The 15006-nt window shown below is 38.8% G+C and overlaps 1 protein-coding gene across 2 annotated transcripts in view; it reads right to left on the bottom strand.

Annotated features, from left to right (window-relative positions):
• The window catches only part of fxr2 (FMR1 autosomal homolog 2), a 30195-nt gene extending 23811 nt beyond the window's left edge, over nucleotides 1–6384 (bottom strand). For both annotated transcript variants that reach the window (XM_051722883.1, XM_051722893.1), the window contains exons 1-3: nucleotides 5778–6384; nucleotides 2549–2601; nucleotides 449–542 (exon numbers count right to left, since the gene is read on the bottom strand). In XM_051722883.1, coding sequence (XP_051578843.1) covers nucleotides 449–542; nucleotides 2549–2601; nucleotides 5778–5828 — 198 coding nt within the window. In that variant the 5' untranslated portion in view covers nucleotides 5829–6384. The remainder of the gene's footprint in view (nucleotides 1–448; nucleotides 543–2548; nucleotides 2602–5777) is intronic.
• Nucleotides 6385–15006: the final 8622 nt, after the last annotated feature.

Genomic DNA, 15006 nt, shown 5'->3' with positions numbered 1-15006 from the left:
AGGTCAGCGAGCTTTAGCGCAGATGTGTGTGTATGTGTGTGTTAAAGAGTACTGGAAGAAATGGCCAGGTGTGTTTGTGTACAAGAAAGCAGAATCAGTCAGGTATGTTTGTAACTATGAATGTTGCACAGTTATAGGCTAAATAAACAATATTGTACAGACAGGAAAATGGTCCAAATCTGAATTAAAGGCATCACTCTTAACAACAACATGAGTTCAAAATTGACCATCAGTGCATGCTACTCTACATAAAATTCTGGTTTTCATCTTTTTTCAAACTATACTAACTTGTAATAATTAATCTGGCTCAGTTAAAAAAAAAAATAATAATTCTCATCCGAAATGACCAAAATTTCTTGGATGATGATTTAGATGTGATGTTGGAGCCTTTTTAGGGGTGATGATTTGAGGTGTGTTCTGGGTGTTTCAGAGGTGCATGTGTCCCTACCTCCACCTCATCTCCCTCACAAATGTCCTTTTGGTAATCGGGTGGGGGCGGCAACCTCACGTCACTGAACGGCAGCTGTCTCTCCGGTTGCCAGCTTTGGGAAAGAAGCCACACACATACACAAATGGAGCTGTCAGTTAGCTTTCTAACGACAAGGGATATAACTAGTCACAAGTTTGTCACCAAATCCTCGACTTGCTTTAGTCTGTTGGACTAACACACCCAATGCAGAGAGTAGCAGCACAGCAAAACAAAATACATTTCTCTCAGCAGGACTGACGGATGTCAATGTCAATACATTACATCGCTCTAGAGGAAGAATGTATGTGTGAGGTGCCAACATTGGGATATCAGTACTCATTGTGACGAATTAAATCCTATGAGAAACATATGCTCAAACACAGCTTGAATGAGTCACTATTAAATTAAATAGAGGGCTAAATATAATAGTCAAGTCATTATTATCTGTAAAGTGCTTTTTACAACACGCATGATGCATCGTTTCAAAACAGCTTTACAGAAAATTCTGCTGGAATGTCTTTACAGTTTAAAAGTCCTCATTGAGAGTTTAAATGAAAACGTGATTGAAACTCACACTTTAAAAATTATTTGTCTTTGAGCCTCCAATGCGCAAGCCAAAAGCGATTGTGGCAAGAAACCTAAAAATCCATAAGCTGTTAATGGAGAAACCAGACTATACAGCATGAATACAGTACCAATATTAGTGATCTATGTGTAAAACAAATCATGAATTAAGTAAACTGAGTAGATGTTGGTGGGAAATTTTTAAAACTAAAGGATAATGATTTAAATGTAAGATACCGAATTGACTGAATGTGCCAGATGTCTTTTTTTTTTTTTTGGCTGATGAAAGCAATACATTTGGCATTAATTTATTGCCTATGTATTCCATTATTTTTTTTTAACATAATAATAGGTTATTCACTTTGCTAAAAACTTGAGAAATTAAGAAATCTCAAAGTTTCTTAATTTGTTTGACCATATCAACTGCTGCTCAAAGAATTTGCAAGGATTTATTATACACAAATCTATTAAAAGAATATTCCGGGTTCAATACAAATTAAGCTCAATCAACAATATTAGTGCCATAATGTTAATTACCACAAAAAATAATTGTCTCATCCCTCCTTTTCTTTAAAACAAGCAAACATCGAGGTTACAGCGGCACTTACAATGAGGATTTAAAAGGCAGAAATGTGAAGCTTATAATTTTATAAAAGCACTTACATTAATTCTTGTAAAACTCATGTATTATTTAAACTGTAAAGTTGTTTAAATCATAACTTTTACAATCGTTTTAGGGTTTGCTGACATTACATCGTCATGGCAACAAAGTTTGTATAATTTGCTATAACTTTACACAGAAAAGGTTAACGAGAGATTTTATCACACTAAAATCATGTTAACACGCATACATTGTTTATGTCTTGTGGGTGCACTTTTGAAAAAGTGAGTATTTTAACGTCTACAAATTGGCCCCATTCACTTCCATTGTAAGTGCTTCACTGTAACCTCGATTTCTGCTTTTTTTAAAGGAGGGGAAACTCAATTATGTTTTGTCACAAATACTGTCGATTGAGCTTAACTTGTATTGAACTTGGAATATTCCTTTAAACTCCTGAGCAGATGGTTTCAGTGAGATGAAAGTTCTACTGGTTGTCAGTGGGTCAGCAGAACCATCCCAAGAATGGCAGGGCCACTGTCCCGTACTCCCCTGGCTGCATACCTCATTGGGCTATTTATGGACCTCCCTCAGCCCGAAACGAGGATTGAGGGAGGGAGAGAAAGATATAAAAAAAACTGGAGGGGAGGTACAGGATTTACGAAAAAGGAGAACTATAAAAGGGCTGGACAAACAGCTGATTAGGAGAGCTCGCACAGGTGCTGAGATGGGCGAGAGCAAAAGGGTGAGGGAAGTGATCAATCAGTTCAGTCTAAAAGAAAACAAGCTGATTGAATGCAAGGTGATGAGCACAACCAGATAGATATATTGCTTTTAGAGACGTAAAAGTCACTATTCTAAGTCAAACAGAGAGGCATTAAGAAAGAGCATGGACAGGAAATGCTCAGACAACTTACTTGTTTTCAAAGACTATTGTGAGTGAGTCTTCATGTACATCTTTGATAAAACCCTAAAAAAGAAAGAAAAAGAAAACATGTTCAGTTCCAGGGAAAACAATTATGCTAAATGAGCATCTGTTGTTAATGTAGCCTACATAATGTGTTTACAGAACATGTCAAGAGACACATGGTGATCCAAAAAGCAGCTACACATTCATGAGACTTTCCCTAAAGAGAGAACGGAAATGTTCAATTCTTAAAGTTCTAAGCCAGGCCAGCAAGGTCTCACACACATTACATATATGTAATGGCTGTACGTGCCACAAATATGGTCACAAGCACGTCACAGGTGTAGCATGTGATAGCTGGTGAAAGTGAGTTGTAATTGGAGGGGTTGGGAGGAGGCACCAAAGACCCCTTCTCAAAATCTGTTCCTCATCCATCACTCCTCCACCCTCCACAAATCTATCAGAGCCACCATTAAAACTATTACCCCAGTTGCCACCCACTTTATAGTGAGAGATCTTAGCTACTTACAGACACTGCCTAATATGGGACAGAGAGACTGAGATGAGAAAAAGAGAGAAAATTAGATAAAACGAATTCCAGTATGTAACTTGCTTGGCTGCTCCCTGGAAAACTAGCACAAGTCTGACTTGGTGGATCTGCAGGCCTATTTAGAGTCACAAGACACATTAATTCCTTTTTGAAGTTGGCAAAAGAGCTTTTTAGATTAAACCATCTGGCTCACCTTTTAACATCAACTGTCTTGTGTTGAAACCATTCCAACATACTACACTGTAAATTTACATTTCCCTCTGATTATGTTAGCGTGGCAGTTGTGAGAATGAGACATTATCAAGGGGCAGGACTCAACAGGCTGAGTGGCAGATGACGCTCAGTGATAGAGATCCTTGACCATGGGAGGTCTCCAAGTGCTTCCTCCATGGATTGCCTTCCATGTGGCTGAAGTGAGGTTCCTTCTTCATTTCATTTTCCACTTGGAAGCGAGGTTGATTTTAAGAATGAGAAACTATTGAAAACTGTCATATTCTTGAGCCAGACTGTTTAATTCACATACCATCTCAAAATTTGGTATAAGATTTTTTAAATGCCTTGTTCTGTAACTGAAACATAAAGGGATCTCTCACCAACAAATGAAAATTCTCTCATCATTTACTCACCCTCATGCCATCCCAGATGTGTTTGACTTTCATTCTATGGCAGAACACAAATGAAAATTTTAAGAAAAATGCCTCAGCTCTGTAGGTCCATACAAAGCAAGTGAATGGTGACCAAAACTTTGAAGTTCCAAAAAGGGCACAGTCATGATTTCAAGCTCTATCGAGCTTAAATCGAACTTGCAATCAAGCTTGAAATCATGATCGCCAAGGAGACTGCAGATGTCAAGATTTATAGTGAAAAAGGAGTTCAATTTTGGTCTGTTCTCAAGCAAAACTGATTAGAAAGCTTCAGAAAACCTTGATTAAACCACTGGAGTCATATGGATTACTTTTATGCTGCCTTTGTGTGCTTTTTGAAACTTCAAACTCACAGAGTTCCGACTCACAGAGCAGAGATATTCTTCTAAAAATCATTGTACTTTGTATGGCAGAAAGTAAGTAATACACAACTGGGCTGGCATGAGGGCGAGTAAATGAGAAAAGTTTCATTTTTGTGTGAACAATCCCTTTGAATGGCCATTCTGAGAACATACCTGCCATGGGTTTATAGTATCAAACACTCCCATGTAAACAATTGAAAAGGAAATTTGCCTTCAGCTGCATGCACGAGAGTGAAAACCAGAGATGGAAGTATACATATTCCTATAAACATAACCAGATACAAATCAATAATTTGGGAACATTCAGTTACGTTACTTGGTAGCACCTCAATACTCCAGATGTAGTGTGATGTGAAAGGAAATGACATGGGAGAATTAAAGCAAATGTTGTTACACTTCTAGTAGGCAATAAGAGCTTAAAGATCTAGAGTAACATGTGTGACAATGCTAGGAGCAAATAAACTGAAAGAACTTTAAAAACAAGGGTATCATGGAAAGGCATGAAATTATGAGAGACGAAACTGGTAAGAATTAATCTTTTACATGTACACTGCAACATAAAGGCTATGGAAGAAAAGTGAAAAAGAGAGCAAAGGATAAGGACAGAGAGGAGGAGTGGTAGTAATAGTATTGGTGGGGGTTGTTGAGTGTTAGGAAAGAGATCACCTGTTCATCTCCCACCTGCTTTTGCCCCTCAGAGTTTTACAGCTCGAGACAGCCGTCACTGTCAAACTCACAGCAAAAAAGTACACCACAACAACATAAGAAATCACAACCTATGACATAATCTGCCAAAAGTGTTTAGACTATATGACAAAGCAAAACAATGACTAAGATGTATCCTTTATAAAGTGGTTCACTCTTCCAGAGGGTTTGAAAAAAATCATTTAAAACTTTCACATAACCATTTTGTTTAACATGTAACAAGTTAGTGACTGTGTGGTACAGTTATGTGACATAGCTGTTGCATTTGGACAATGGCTCTGTTATTGCTGGAGAGTGACACTAAAAGCCATTTGAAGGCTCATATCAATTAGGACCTTCATAAGCAGCACCGGTTCTGAAAAGGACAAAGAAATGAGTCGTGGGTCCAAACAGCATATCTATTAATATGACACAGAAACAACATGTTTTCTAATCTAAAAAGCCTGACTGAGGTGTTCCCCACGGTCTAACCTAAACTCGAGCTGACCAAACAAAGAGAACAGCCATGTGAAAACAGAAGCATGGCTAGCAGATACGCCGGACATCATACACAATATAACCCTGACGTCTTTCATAAGCTTCAAAAATACAAGTACAGGGCCTTGTATCCCATCTTGTGCTTCAAATTAATCATATGCTACTGGCTTCTTCCCAACAGACCCCCCTTAGCTAACCTGCTAACAGGAATCAATGGTTCTCTGGCTTACCGGATAATAAATACAATAAAATAGACCCAAGCATAGCTTTAAACAGCAACTGCGACCAGGATCGACACTGACCCAAAACACACTAGACCCGGTACCGCCGATCCAAAGCGCCCTTCCGTCTCGGGCCTCTTTGAAAGTGACACCACACTCAGCAGATTCAGATCAGTTGTGCATCACACTTAAACTGGCCTGAGCTGGAGATGCATGCCTAAACTGGACCACTCTCAAGTGCATGTGGCTTTTTATTCCATCTTGATTTTAAAAAAGTTACCTTGTAGAAGGCCCCGTTAGAGCCGCGCACCTCCACCGCCAGTCCGTCCATGCTAGTCGGCGCGTCCCCACGACTGTGCCTCTCTTTGGGCGCTCCGACAGCGTGCGAGTCTGGAACCACCCCCAGCTTCACGGGCCTCTCGCCGTTCTCCGGCCGCTTGTGTGTGTCCAGTGTTTCGGGTGAGAGAGGGGGGCAAAGATGACAAGGGGCCACGGGAGCCACAGGGACGGTCTCAGCTCCGACACCCTTTCCAGCGGGGCGGGTGACCTCAATAACTGTTGCCTGGAGTGCGCGAGCTCGCAGGAGTCCCGTCAGTTGCGAATGTGAAGCGGATCGGCTGGGGACTGGAGAGGACAGGGCTGGTGCTGCCTGATGACGGTGGATGTAAACGAGGTGTTAGCACAATAACAGCTAGCGCAGCGGCTAATCTACGGTCACCGACACTTAAAACTCACGGTTACTGCATATATTCAACTTATTTCGTGATGGTCTATTCGAGAACCCTTTCTGGCGCTTCTCGGAACTCTTATGATAAGGACGTTTCTTCTTTATAAAGACTGTAGTGCTGTGATATTTCACCCTTCCCCTCCAACACACGCCGTCAGAGTGGAGAAGCAAGACTGTGAATGACCCCAAAATCCCCACCCCCTCCACTCTACGCCCCGCCCATCATAACATTCTAGATCGTGAATGGTCTATTGACCTGACAATCAAGCGCAGCCGTGTGCTGTGACTGGTGGAACTGTCGAGGGCCGGTCGACGCGGAGCCAGTGCACGCGTCTTCTGGTTCGCTGGTGTTGTTGGTTGTGTTGCTAAATTTGGGTAGCACTGGTTTATTTTTTTCGAGACGCTACTGATTCACAAAAATGTTATGTACGTTATTGTTGGGGGCGGATTATGACTAGCAAGGGCCAATTCTCTTTTAATACCTGTTCTGTTATTTACAGTCAGATTAATTCAAACACACAGCAGGGATGTGGTAAAGAAACCGAAACACGTTCGCTGAACAGCAACTGTTCTTAAAGCTGAAAAGTAACAATATAAACGTTGTTGTTAATTTACTTGATCAAAATCAGCAAAGATTTCACATAAATAAGACGAGTGCATCAAAACATGAAGATAGCTATTTTGGAAAATTATATAACAAGGTCTTCTACTTCCAGTACAACATGAAAACTTTCACCAGGAGACAGTAGACATCTCATACACGTCGTAATGACTCAGGGGGAGGTTAAAGGGGGAACAGTTGAGTACAGTAGACATTGGAGGACATGTGTCAAACATCAGAGGATATGAGGATGCCTGAACATGTCCAAGCCACTGCATTTGAGAAAGATGTGAAGTGATTTTACTGTATACTGTAGAATTGATTTAATATTAGTCATATTAATTCAGCTTTATATCTAACTATAGATTTACATTATATATGAAATATATGACATCCATTTGCGCCTTAATCAAGGAAAGCAAGTTTAAACAGACTAAGAATGTGACAAAATTTTCCAACTGATGCTGATTGGTTATTTAGATGACAGTACTCTCAGCCTACAGAACAGGTGCAAGTATAAAATACTCAGACATAAACTGTGATGGCTAGCCAAAGACAACAACACAGAGCTTGCCCTCACTGCAAGGTCTCTCACCATGTTTCAGTCACATTCTGCTACCAACAGATGGCAATGTAGTACTATCATGTCCATGTGCCGTTACGACAAGACAAGAGTATTGGCACGCAATGCTCATCTATGAAGGTGTTGCAAAACTCAAGAGCTTGTTAATTTGATTTTTATTTTATTTTTTATTAAAAAAATACAAATACAAATGTTTTATTCTTAACAATGAAATATAACAGATTACGGGCTTTCTTTTGTCCACGTCATATTAATCAGCCACATTTGACAGTTTAAGGATTATTTATTTATTAAAGAAAATTAACTTGGAATTCTTTATGCAGTCTAGTCTATTCTTTATGCTTAAACTTAAAAGTGTATGTAGTAACAATGTGCATCATCTCTTGAGCTGTTTTTGTTTGGTCTATTAAAAAAAATAAAAAAAAAATAAAAATGTATGTTAGGTTGGGATTTGTACTCCGGTCCCCTTGCACTCTAAATGAAAATATTACCAGTAGACTTACAAATAGGCCTATAAATGTATCCTAACTCCATAATGTACAAAATGTACATTTAAATTTATATTTATACCTTCTACTAAACAATAATAATAATAATGAAATAATAATAATGAAAGGGATATGAAAAAGTTACTTTGGGACAAAGCACACAAACAAGCATGTTGCTAGCAAGTTACTAGCATGATTTAGCACTTAGCTAGGCTTTGCCACCATGTTTTAGCACGTCTCTAGCATGTTGCTAGCAATGTATTAGCATGTCTCTAGCATGTTGCTAACCTAAAAGAGTGAAAAACAAAACAAAACAAAAAACAAAACAAAAAAACAAAAAACAAAAAAACAGACATACTACTACTGTTCGTATGAGGAGCTCAAAGCAACAAGGGTGTAATTATGATCAATGTCCAGAAGTAGCATTGGAGGATAAGGATTTCAATATTGTAATTAATTGTTTCACCAGGAGATGGCATAATTCCACCAAGGGATATGGGACAGCAGCAAAAATCACATTTAGTTAAACTGGACAGGATTCAAGCACAGGCATTCAGAACTTGCTGCGGAGCATATGCATTAACATCAGTTTCATCACTGCAGGTAGAAGTAGGTGAAAAGCCTCTTTATATTAGAAGACAGCAACTGATGGCAATGTACTGGACAAACCTTAAAAGTCAGAATGCGTTGCATCCAACGTTGAAGATATTAGAGACATGTTGGGAAAGGGGGATAAATAAGTATAATAGTTTTGGGTGGATAATTGAAGGGATGATAAATGAAATGGGTCTAAATACATACAAGTATGCACCAAGAGTGATACTGCCACCAAATCCTTTGTGGATTCTTCTGCAATCAGTGGTGGACCTAACATTATTGGAGGCCAGACAAAAAGAGGGTAAAGATGAACAGGAAGTAACAAGAGTAAAGGAGTATATTTGGCTAAAATAAGGAAATTATATTCATATATTCACAGATCCTTTAAAAAAATCCAAATGAGGACAAGTAGGAGTTGCAGTTACTATTCCAGAATTAAAGATCTCAAAGAAGAAAAGAATAATTGACCAGGTATCGGTATATACAGGAGAATTGATGGCTAGCAGTACAATGGATAAAAGATTCAAAAATACAACATGCGATTATATGCTCAGATGCATGCTCGGCATTAGCATGTCTTGACATACAACATTCAGAAACAAGGCAAGATATAATACTGGACATTCTTCATAACTTATACATCTTACCACAAAGTGGAATAGAGTTACAGTTCATGTGGGTACCAGCTCATGTGGGAGTTAAAGGAAATGAGGAAGCGGATAGATTAGCAAAGCAAGCTATGGAAGAAGAGGTGGTAGAAACTGAAATATCACATTGTAGGTCAGAAATCAAATCAATAATAAAATAAAAGATGCTACAGAAATGGCAACAGTATTGGAATAATGAAATTAAAAGAAGACATTTATATGCAGTACAAGCAAAAGGGAAGAAACAGTGGAAGAAATAGGAGTGAAGAGAATATAATATCAAGACCAAGGCTGGGGCATACAGGTCTAAATAAAACATTGAAGTTAATATCCAAACATCAACAGGGCTGTGCGAATGGTGTGGACAGAATGAAACAGTAGAACATGTGATTATTCACTGTAGGAATTATGAAGAAGAAAGATACATTTTATTGGAGGAAATGAGGAGGATATGAGCGACACTGAAGAATATATTAAATCCAGAAATAGGAATGAATACAATTAAGTTAATAGGAAACGTAGGATGATTGAAAGGTGTGTTTTATACAATTAACAATTTATTGTTGTGCTTCTTCCTCCTCATCTGAACTGTGCGGAGCTTGGAGTAAAGCCAGAGGAGCTGAACACGCAGCGCTGGATGAACTTTCACATCTTTGTGTCTCGTTTGGACGGATGCGTCCTCCGGAGGTTGCATTTGTCGGCCACATACGTCATCGAGGCTGTCTCGTTTCAGAAAAGAAAAGCGAGTAGGACACTTCGAATGCGACCTTCTTTCACGGGAATTCGGAGGATGCATGAGGTCGTGTGTACTCACAACCCACAATTCTTTGCTTCAACGGAAATTTCTAAAAAAAAAAATAACGTCAATTTGCCCGTAAATATGATGTTCAAACCCAAGGAATGTTAATTCCCAAGTTGAAGTACCTCAGTAGATGGGTGCAGAGTATATAATATGTATAATTATATTAATATATAATTAAAATAAAGTATTAGACTAAAACTACACCTGTAAAATCTACTTTCTTTTCTCTTTACATCATTATAATTCTCCTAAATTTCATACATTCCCTTCCAAAGGGACTTTGTTCCCTTCTCACTCTAAGTGCTCGCTCTTGTTAAAGAGTGGCGTGCTGTCATAGCAACCATGTTACGTTCCGTTTCCGTTTGTCCTACGAAGGCCGTCTCGTTTAAACGAGGCTTGTTTAAAGGAGGACACTTGGTATACTGCAGCCTTCAAAGGACGCGTCCTACCTAGCGCACAGCCTTCGAAACGAGACACAGCCATAGTCAGGGAGGGAGGAGGGGTAGAGTTCAGAGGATTTGAGTTTTTGATCCAAGCTGTCAGCAGGTGGCGGTAAAGCACTAATAAGTGGGATCTGCCAATAAATAGAAGAAGAAGAACCTCCCAAGGAAGATAACCAAAATCTGACAACCAGCACACCAGAGACAAAAGCACCTGAGAGTCTACAGCAGTAACTGGAGTGTGTGGACTAATTCAGACCGACCGACCGACCCCGTAAAGTGGCATAGTGGTTAAAGCTGACAAGAAGGTTTCTGGTTTGACCTCTGCATGTGTGGTCACCATTATGGGATTTTACCAGAATCTGAATAAGAGGCGAATTAAACTACTGTGAACTTGCCTACAAGCAGACACATACAGAACTTCCTGGAGAGTTCAGAATGTCAAAATAAAAGCGTGAGGGTTTAAAAAGTACACGGTTTAAATATATTACTGTTGTATTTAAATTTAAAAGTCAATAATAATAATATTAAAAACAATTTATTATTATTATTATTATTATTATTATTATTGTCATCTTTAGTATTTGTTTACAATTTTTAACAATATTTAAGTTTAATAGGTTCCAAAAAATAACTGTGTGAATGAAAAGTGAACTGATGTCTTACAACTAAATTGAACAAAAAAGAGATCTGAATCCTTTAAAGTCCAGATGCAAGTTGAAACATTTTTGAAAAAAATAAAAAACACTGGTTTCTTTTCTACTGATGACTTATACTGGATTTACTGTTAATTTTGCTGTTACATTAACCAGTATACTAGTTAATAATAAAGTGTTGTTACAGCAAACTTGAGTCCAATATTTTACAGTTATATACAATTATTTACCGTCACGCAGTTAAACTTTAATTATCCAGAACAAGAAAAAGAACATGGCAACAAATGAACATATATGCATGTCTGTCTGTCTCTATCTATCTATCTTTTAAATATCATCAAACTTCTAGTGAACATGACTACATCTGGAGAGGTTTACTGTCTAGATGTAGTCATGTTCACCCAGACATGCAGGCAAAAGCTGGGCAGCAAGTCGTCCTCTGACACCGTTCCCCGCTAGGTCCCTCTCATCCACTTCTGCGTTTCCTTTGTCATCCTCGCTGTCATCAGGGCCCGGGCCTTCCTCCTCCTCCTCCAGGATATCACCTGCTGCCACACAAATATTGTGGAGGATGCAACAGGCAACAATCACCTTCGGGGTGAACAGAGGCCTGATCTCTAGGGCCCTCAAGGAGATGGATCGCCAGCACATTTTCAACATCCCAAAGGTGCACTCAATAATGTTCCTTGCCCTTGCATGGTGCCTGTTGTACCGGGCTTCAACTTGGCCTGTTAATCAAAATTCATGTAGAAAATGTATGGTGTATTTCACAGTCACCAAAGTAACAATTTGTTGTATCTTGTGTGTGTGTGTGTGTGTGTGTGTGTGCGTGCGTGCGTGTGTTTAATGAGACAAAAAAGAGTGTTCTTACTTGCTACAGGCTGGCGGTATGGTGTCATAATAGCAACAGGACGCTGCAGGCACGGGTATCCTCCATCTCCTAATAGAAAGTACCCAGCTGGTGGATACAGGGCCTGTTGCTACATGGGTGATCTGCGATCTAGGATAAGCGCATCATGTACAGATCCTGGATTGCCAATGTACACATATGTAAATGTGCCCTTGGCATCACAGATTCCCTGCAGTATAACTGATGTGAAAAGTTTTCAGTTTATATAAAAAAAAAAGTGTGGCTCTGCAGGAGGAAGAATCCTGATGTGGCACCCATTGATGGCACCAGCAGCACAGCGGAATGCCTCATGACCAGCAAGGTGAGCAAAGCCAGCCCCCACCTCTTCCATCTCCTCTAGTATGGGGAAATGAATTGCTTTGTGGAGGATGGTCATCATTTCCTCTATGACACTGTGGACGGTCCTGCAAACTGTTGCTAGTGGCATGTGAAAGTTGTCTGCAGTTACCCTGTGGAGGCTCCACAGGCAAGCCAATATACCGTGACCAGCACCTCAATTTCATGGCTCCATCCATGGTATTTTTGCTGGGGCAGCATCTGGACCAGCATGTTTATGCTGTTCCTGGAGAGCCTGAAGGCTGTTTTCAAGTCAGCTCCAGAAAAGAACTAGGTGAAGATAGGCACCTGGTCATTCATCTGTGAATACCCCTGTTAAAAAAAATCTCTGTTTAGAATGTTTTTATCATTGTTTATTAATTGTTGTCATATTATGTATTTATTGCTTATTAGTTTTTTTTTTTTTTTTTTTTTTTACTATTTACTATTTATTCAACTGTATTCTAAATATATTGTCTGATATGAATGGTTGAAGTCTACCAGAATTAAATGTCCCTCTAATGTCTGACCTGTTTGGTCAGGTACTTGCTTATGCTTGAGAAGGTTTCTGTTTCTTTAATTGCTTGATAGGCCATATTAGAGCACACCTGTCTTCCCAGGTTCTGAGTCAAAAAGTTACTGTAGCCTGCATGATTACTGTATCATAGACATGAAATGTCCTGTTTGTGTTGAAGTCTGTCATGGTTGATGACTAATGATGTATGTGACAGATGAGGTACAGGTACTTCTTGCATTAATGTATAGTGATGTTTGTGCACCTAAATGTACAAAGCCTGTCAGACTGAGTATCAACCTCTTGATGTTTGAGTACCCAGAAGACAAATGGCAGGTATGTATGTGGAATGTAGGCTAATCCATTTCAGTATCATTAACTGTCAAACCTCTCCTGTACTTGCCAGTTTATTATAAATCTAATGTAGTCTTAATACAACAGCCCTGCAATAAATGTTAACATTATAACCTTGCTGAGGTTAAGTTTTTATATAATCTGTTTTTGAGAGGTGTTTGCCCATTCCATTTATATGAATGAGGATAGACTTAATAATACAAACAGTCTCAGTATAACCCAGTACAGTTCAATAGCGCCACAAGCTGACACGAGGAGGCTGCTTGCTGTCCTGAGTCATACAAGCCATCAGTGAAGTCTCTACGACATTCTGATCCTGAGATCTAAGCGATTTTGAATGGAAGTCAATGGGGCTGGTTGCTAGGGTGCTCTAAATGGTTGCTAGAGCGTAGCAAATTAGTTTTTCAAGTGGACACATGAAGACTAATTGTTCACCTCGGTGAAACAAGCCAACTCTCATGTCTGTAGTACATTCTGATCCAAAGATATGGAAGTCAATAGGGCTGGTTGCTAGGGTGCTCTAAATGGTTGCTAGGGTGTGGCTAGTGATGTGGAGAGTTATTCTTATTGACTGCTTACTAACCTGACTCAAAAGAGCCAATCCTCATGTGTCTATGATATTCTGTTCTGAAGATATCCTTCTGAGCCATTTTGAATGGAAGTCTATGGGGGTGCTTCGCAAGCACCACTAATAATAATATTAAGTTTAAATTGGAGATCAGTAGGTTGGCTCTTTTAAGCCAACCTAATAAGTTTAAAGTGTATATCATTAGGTTAGTTTTCCCAAGCCAACCTAATAATATATGAGATTGTATTAGTGATGCTTTGCTTCGCAAGCACCCCTAAAAATAGTACGTTTAAATAGTAGATCAGTAGGTTGGCTTTCCCAAGCCAACCTAACTAATAGTGGCATTATATTCATGCTTTATAGCCAGAAGGGAACTGGCTTCCCTCACAGGGCCTGGTTTCTCCTAGGTTTTTTTTCTACTCCCCAGTAACTAACATCTTATGCAGTTTACCTTTTGCTTGCTCACTGGGGACCTAAAGATTTTTAGGCATGATTTTCAAAGATCGGTTTTTAACAAAACTGCTCAATGGGGACATTAAGACATTTAAAACATTATACATTATAGCATGATTTTCTGTAAATCTGCTTTGGAACTATGTGTATTGTCAAAAGAACTATGTGTATTGTCAAAAGTGCTATAGAAATAAGAACTGACTTGCAGTTAAAGGAATAGTTAACTGAAAAATAAAAGTTAGTGACCACATCTATTAAGCTCCAAAAATGACAAAAAAAGCACTGAACTCCCCCCACCCCAAAAGTAGATATAGCAGATATAACACACATATGGCACCCAAGACATTATAGCATATGTAATAGGTAGATTTTAATTTTAATTTTTAACAACATCTTAAATTTGTATTTAACAATAAAAAACTATCTGTATATTTTTGTACATTTATTGTGATCTTACAATATATATATATGTAGATTTTAATGTGTGTGTATATAAGAGGTGTTCCTATATTTCAAGATTTTTTGCATGCATATGTGAATGGTGGGAGGTAAGGCAATGAAAAATAGCAGTGAGACGAGTGGGAGTATATATTCCAGATCTCAATATATCTTTATCAAAAAGACTAAAATCTGAGTTATAAATATGCAGTATTCTGTGGAAATGTTTACTATTATAGTAGGCTTAATGAGGATATAGGAAATAAGACTAGACAGAGTGGAGAAATGTTCTGATTCTGCATGTGTTTTAACAACATTACTTGAGTCATCATATGGGGTGGAGTTGTGCATTGTTCTGAATTAATTCTTGATAGGAGAGTTAATGTGAGAGATGGGTCAAACACGATACCAAGATT

Source organism: Myxocyprinus asiaticus, chromosome 2, assembly GCF_019703515.2.
Source record: "Myxocyprinus asiaticus isolate MX2 ecotype Aquarium Trade chromosome 2, UBuf_Myxa_2, whole genome shotgun sequence".
NCBI lineage: Eukaryota > Metazoa > Chordata > Actinopteri > Cypriniformes > Catostomidae > Myxocyprinus > Myxocyprinus asiaticus.
Note: the sequence above shows the minus strand (reverse complement) of the source record. Positions and strands in the feature narration are given on the sequence as shown.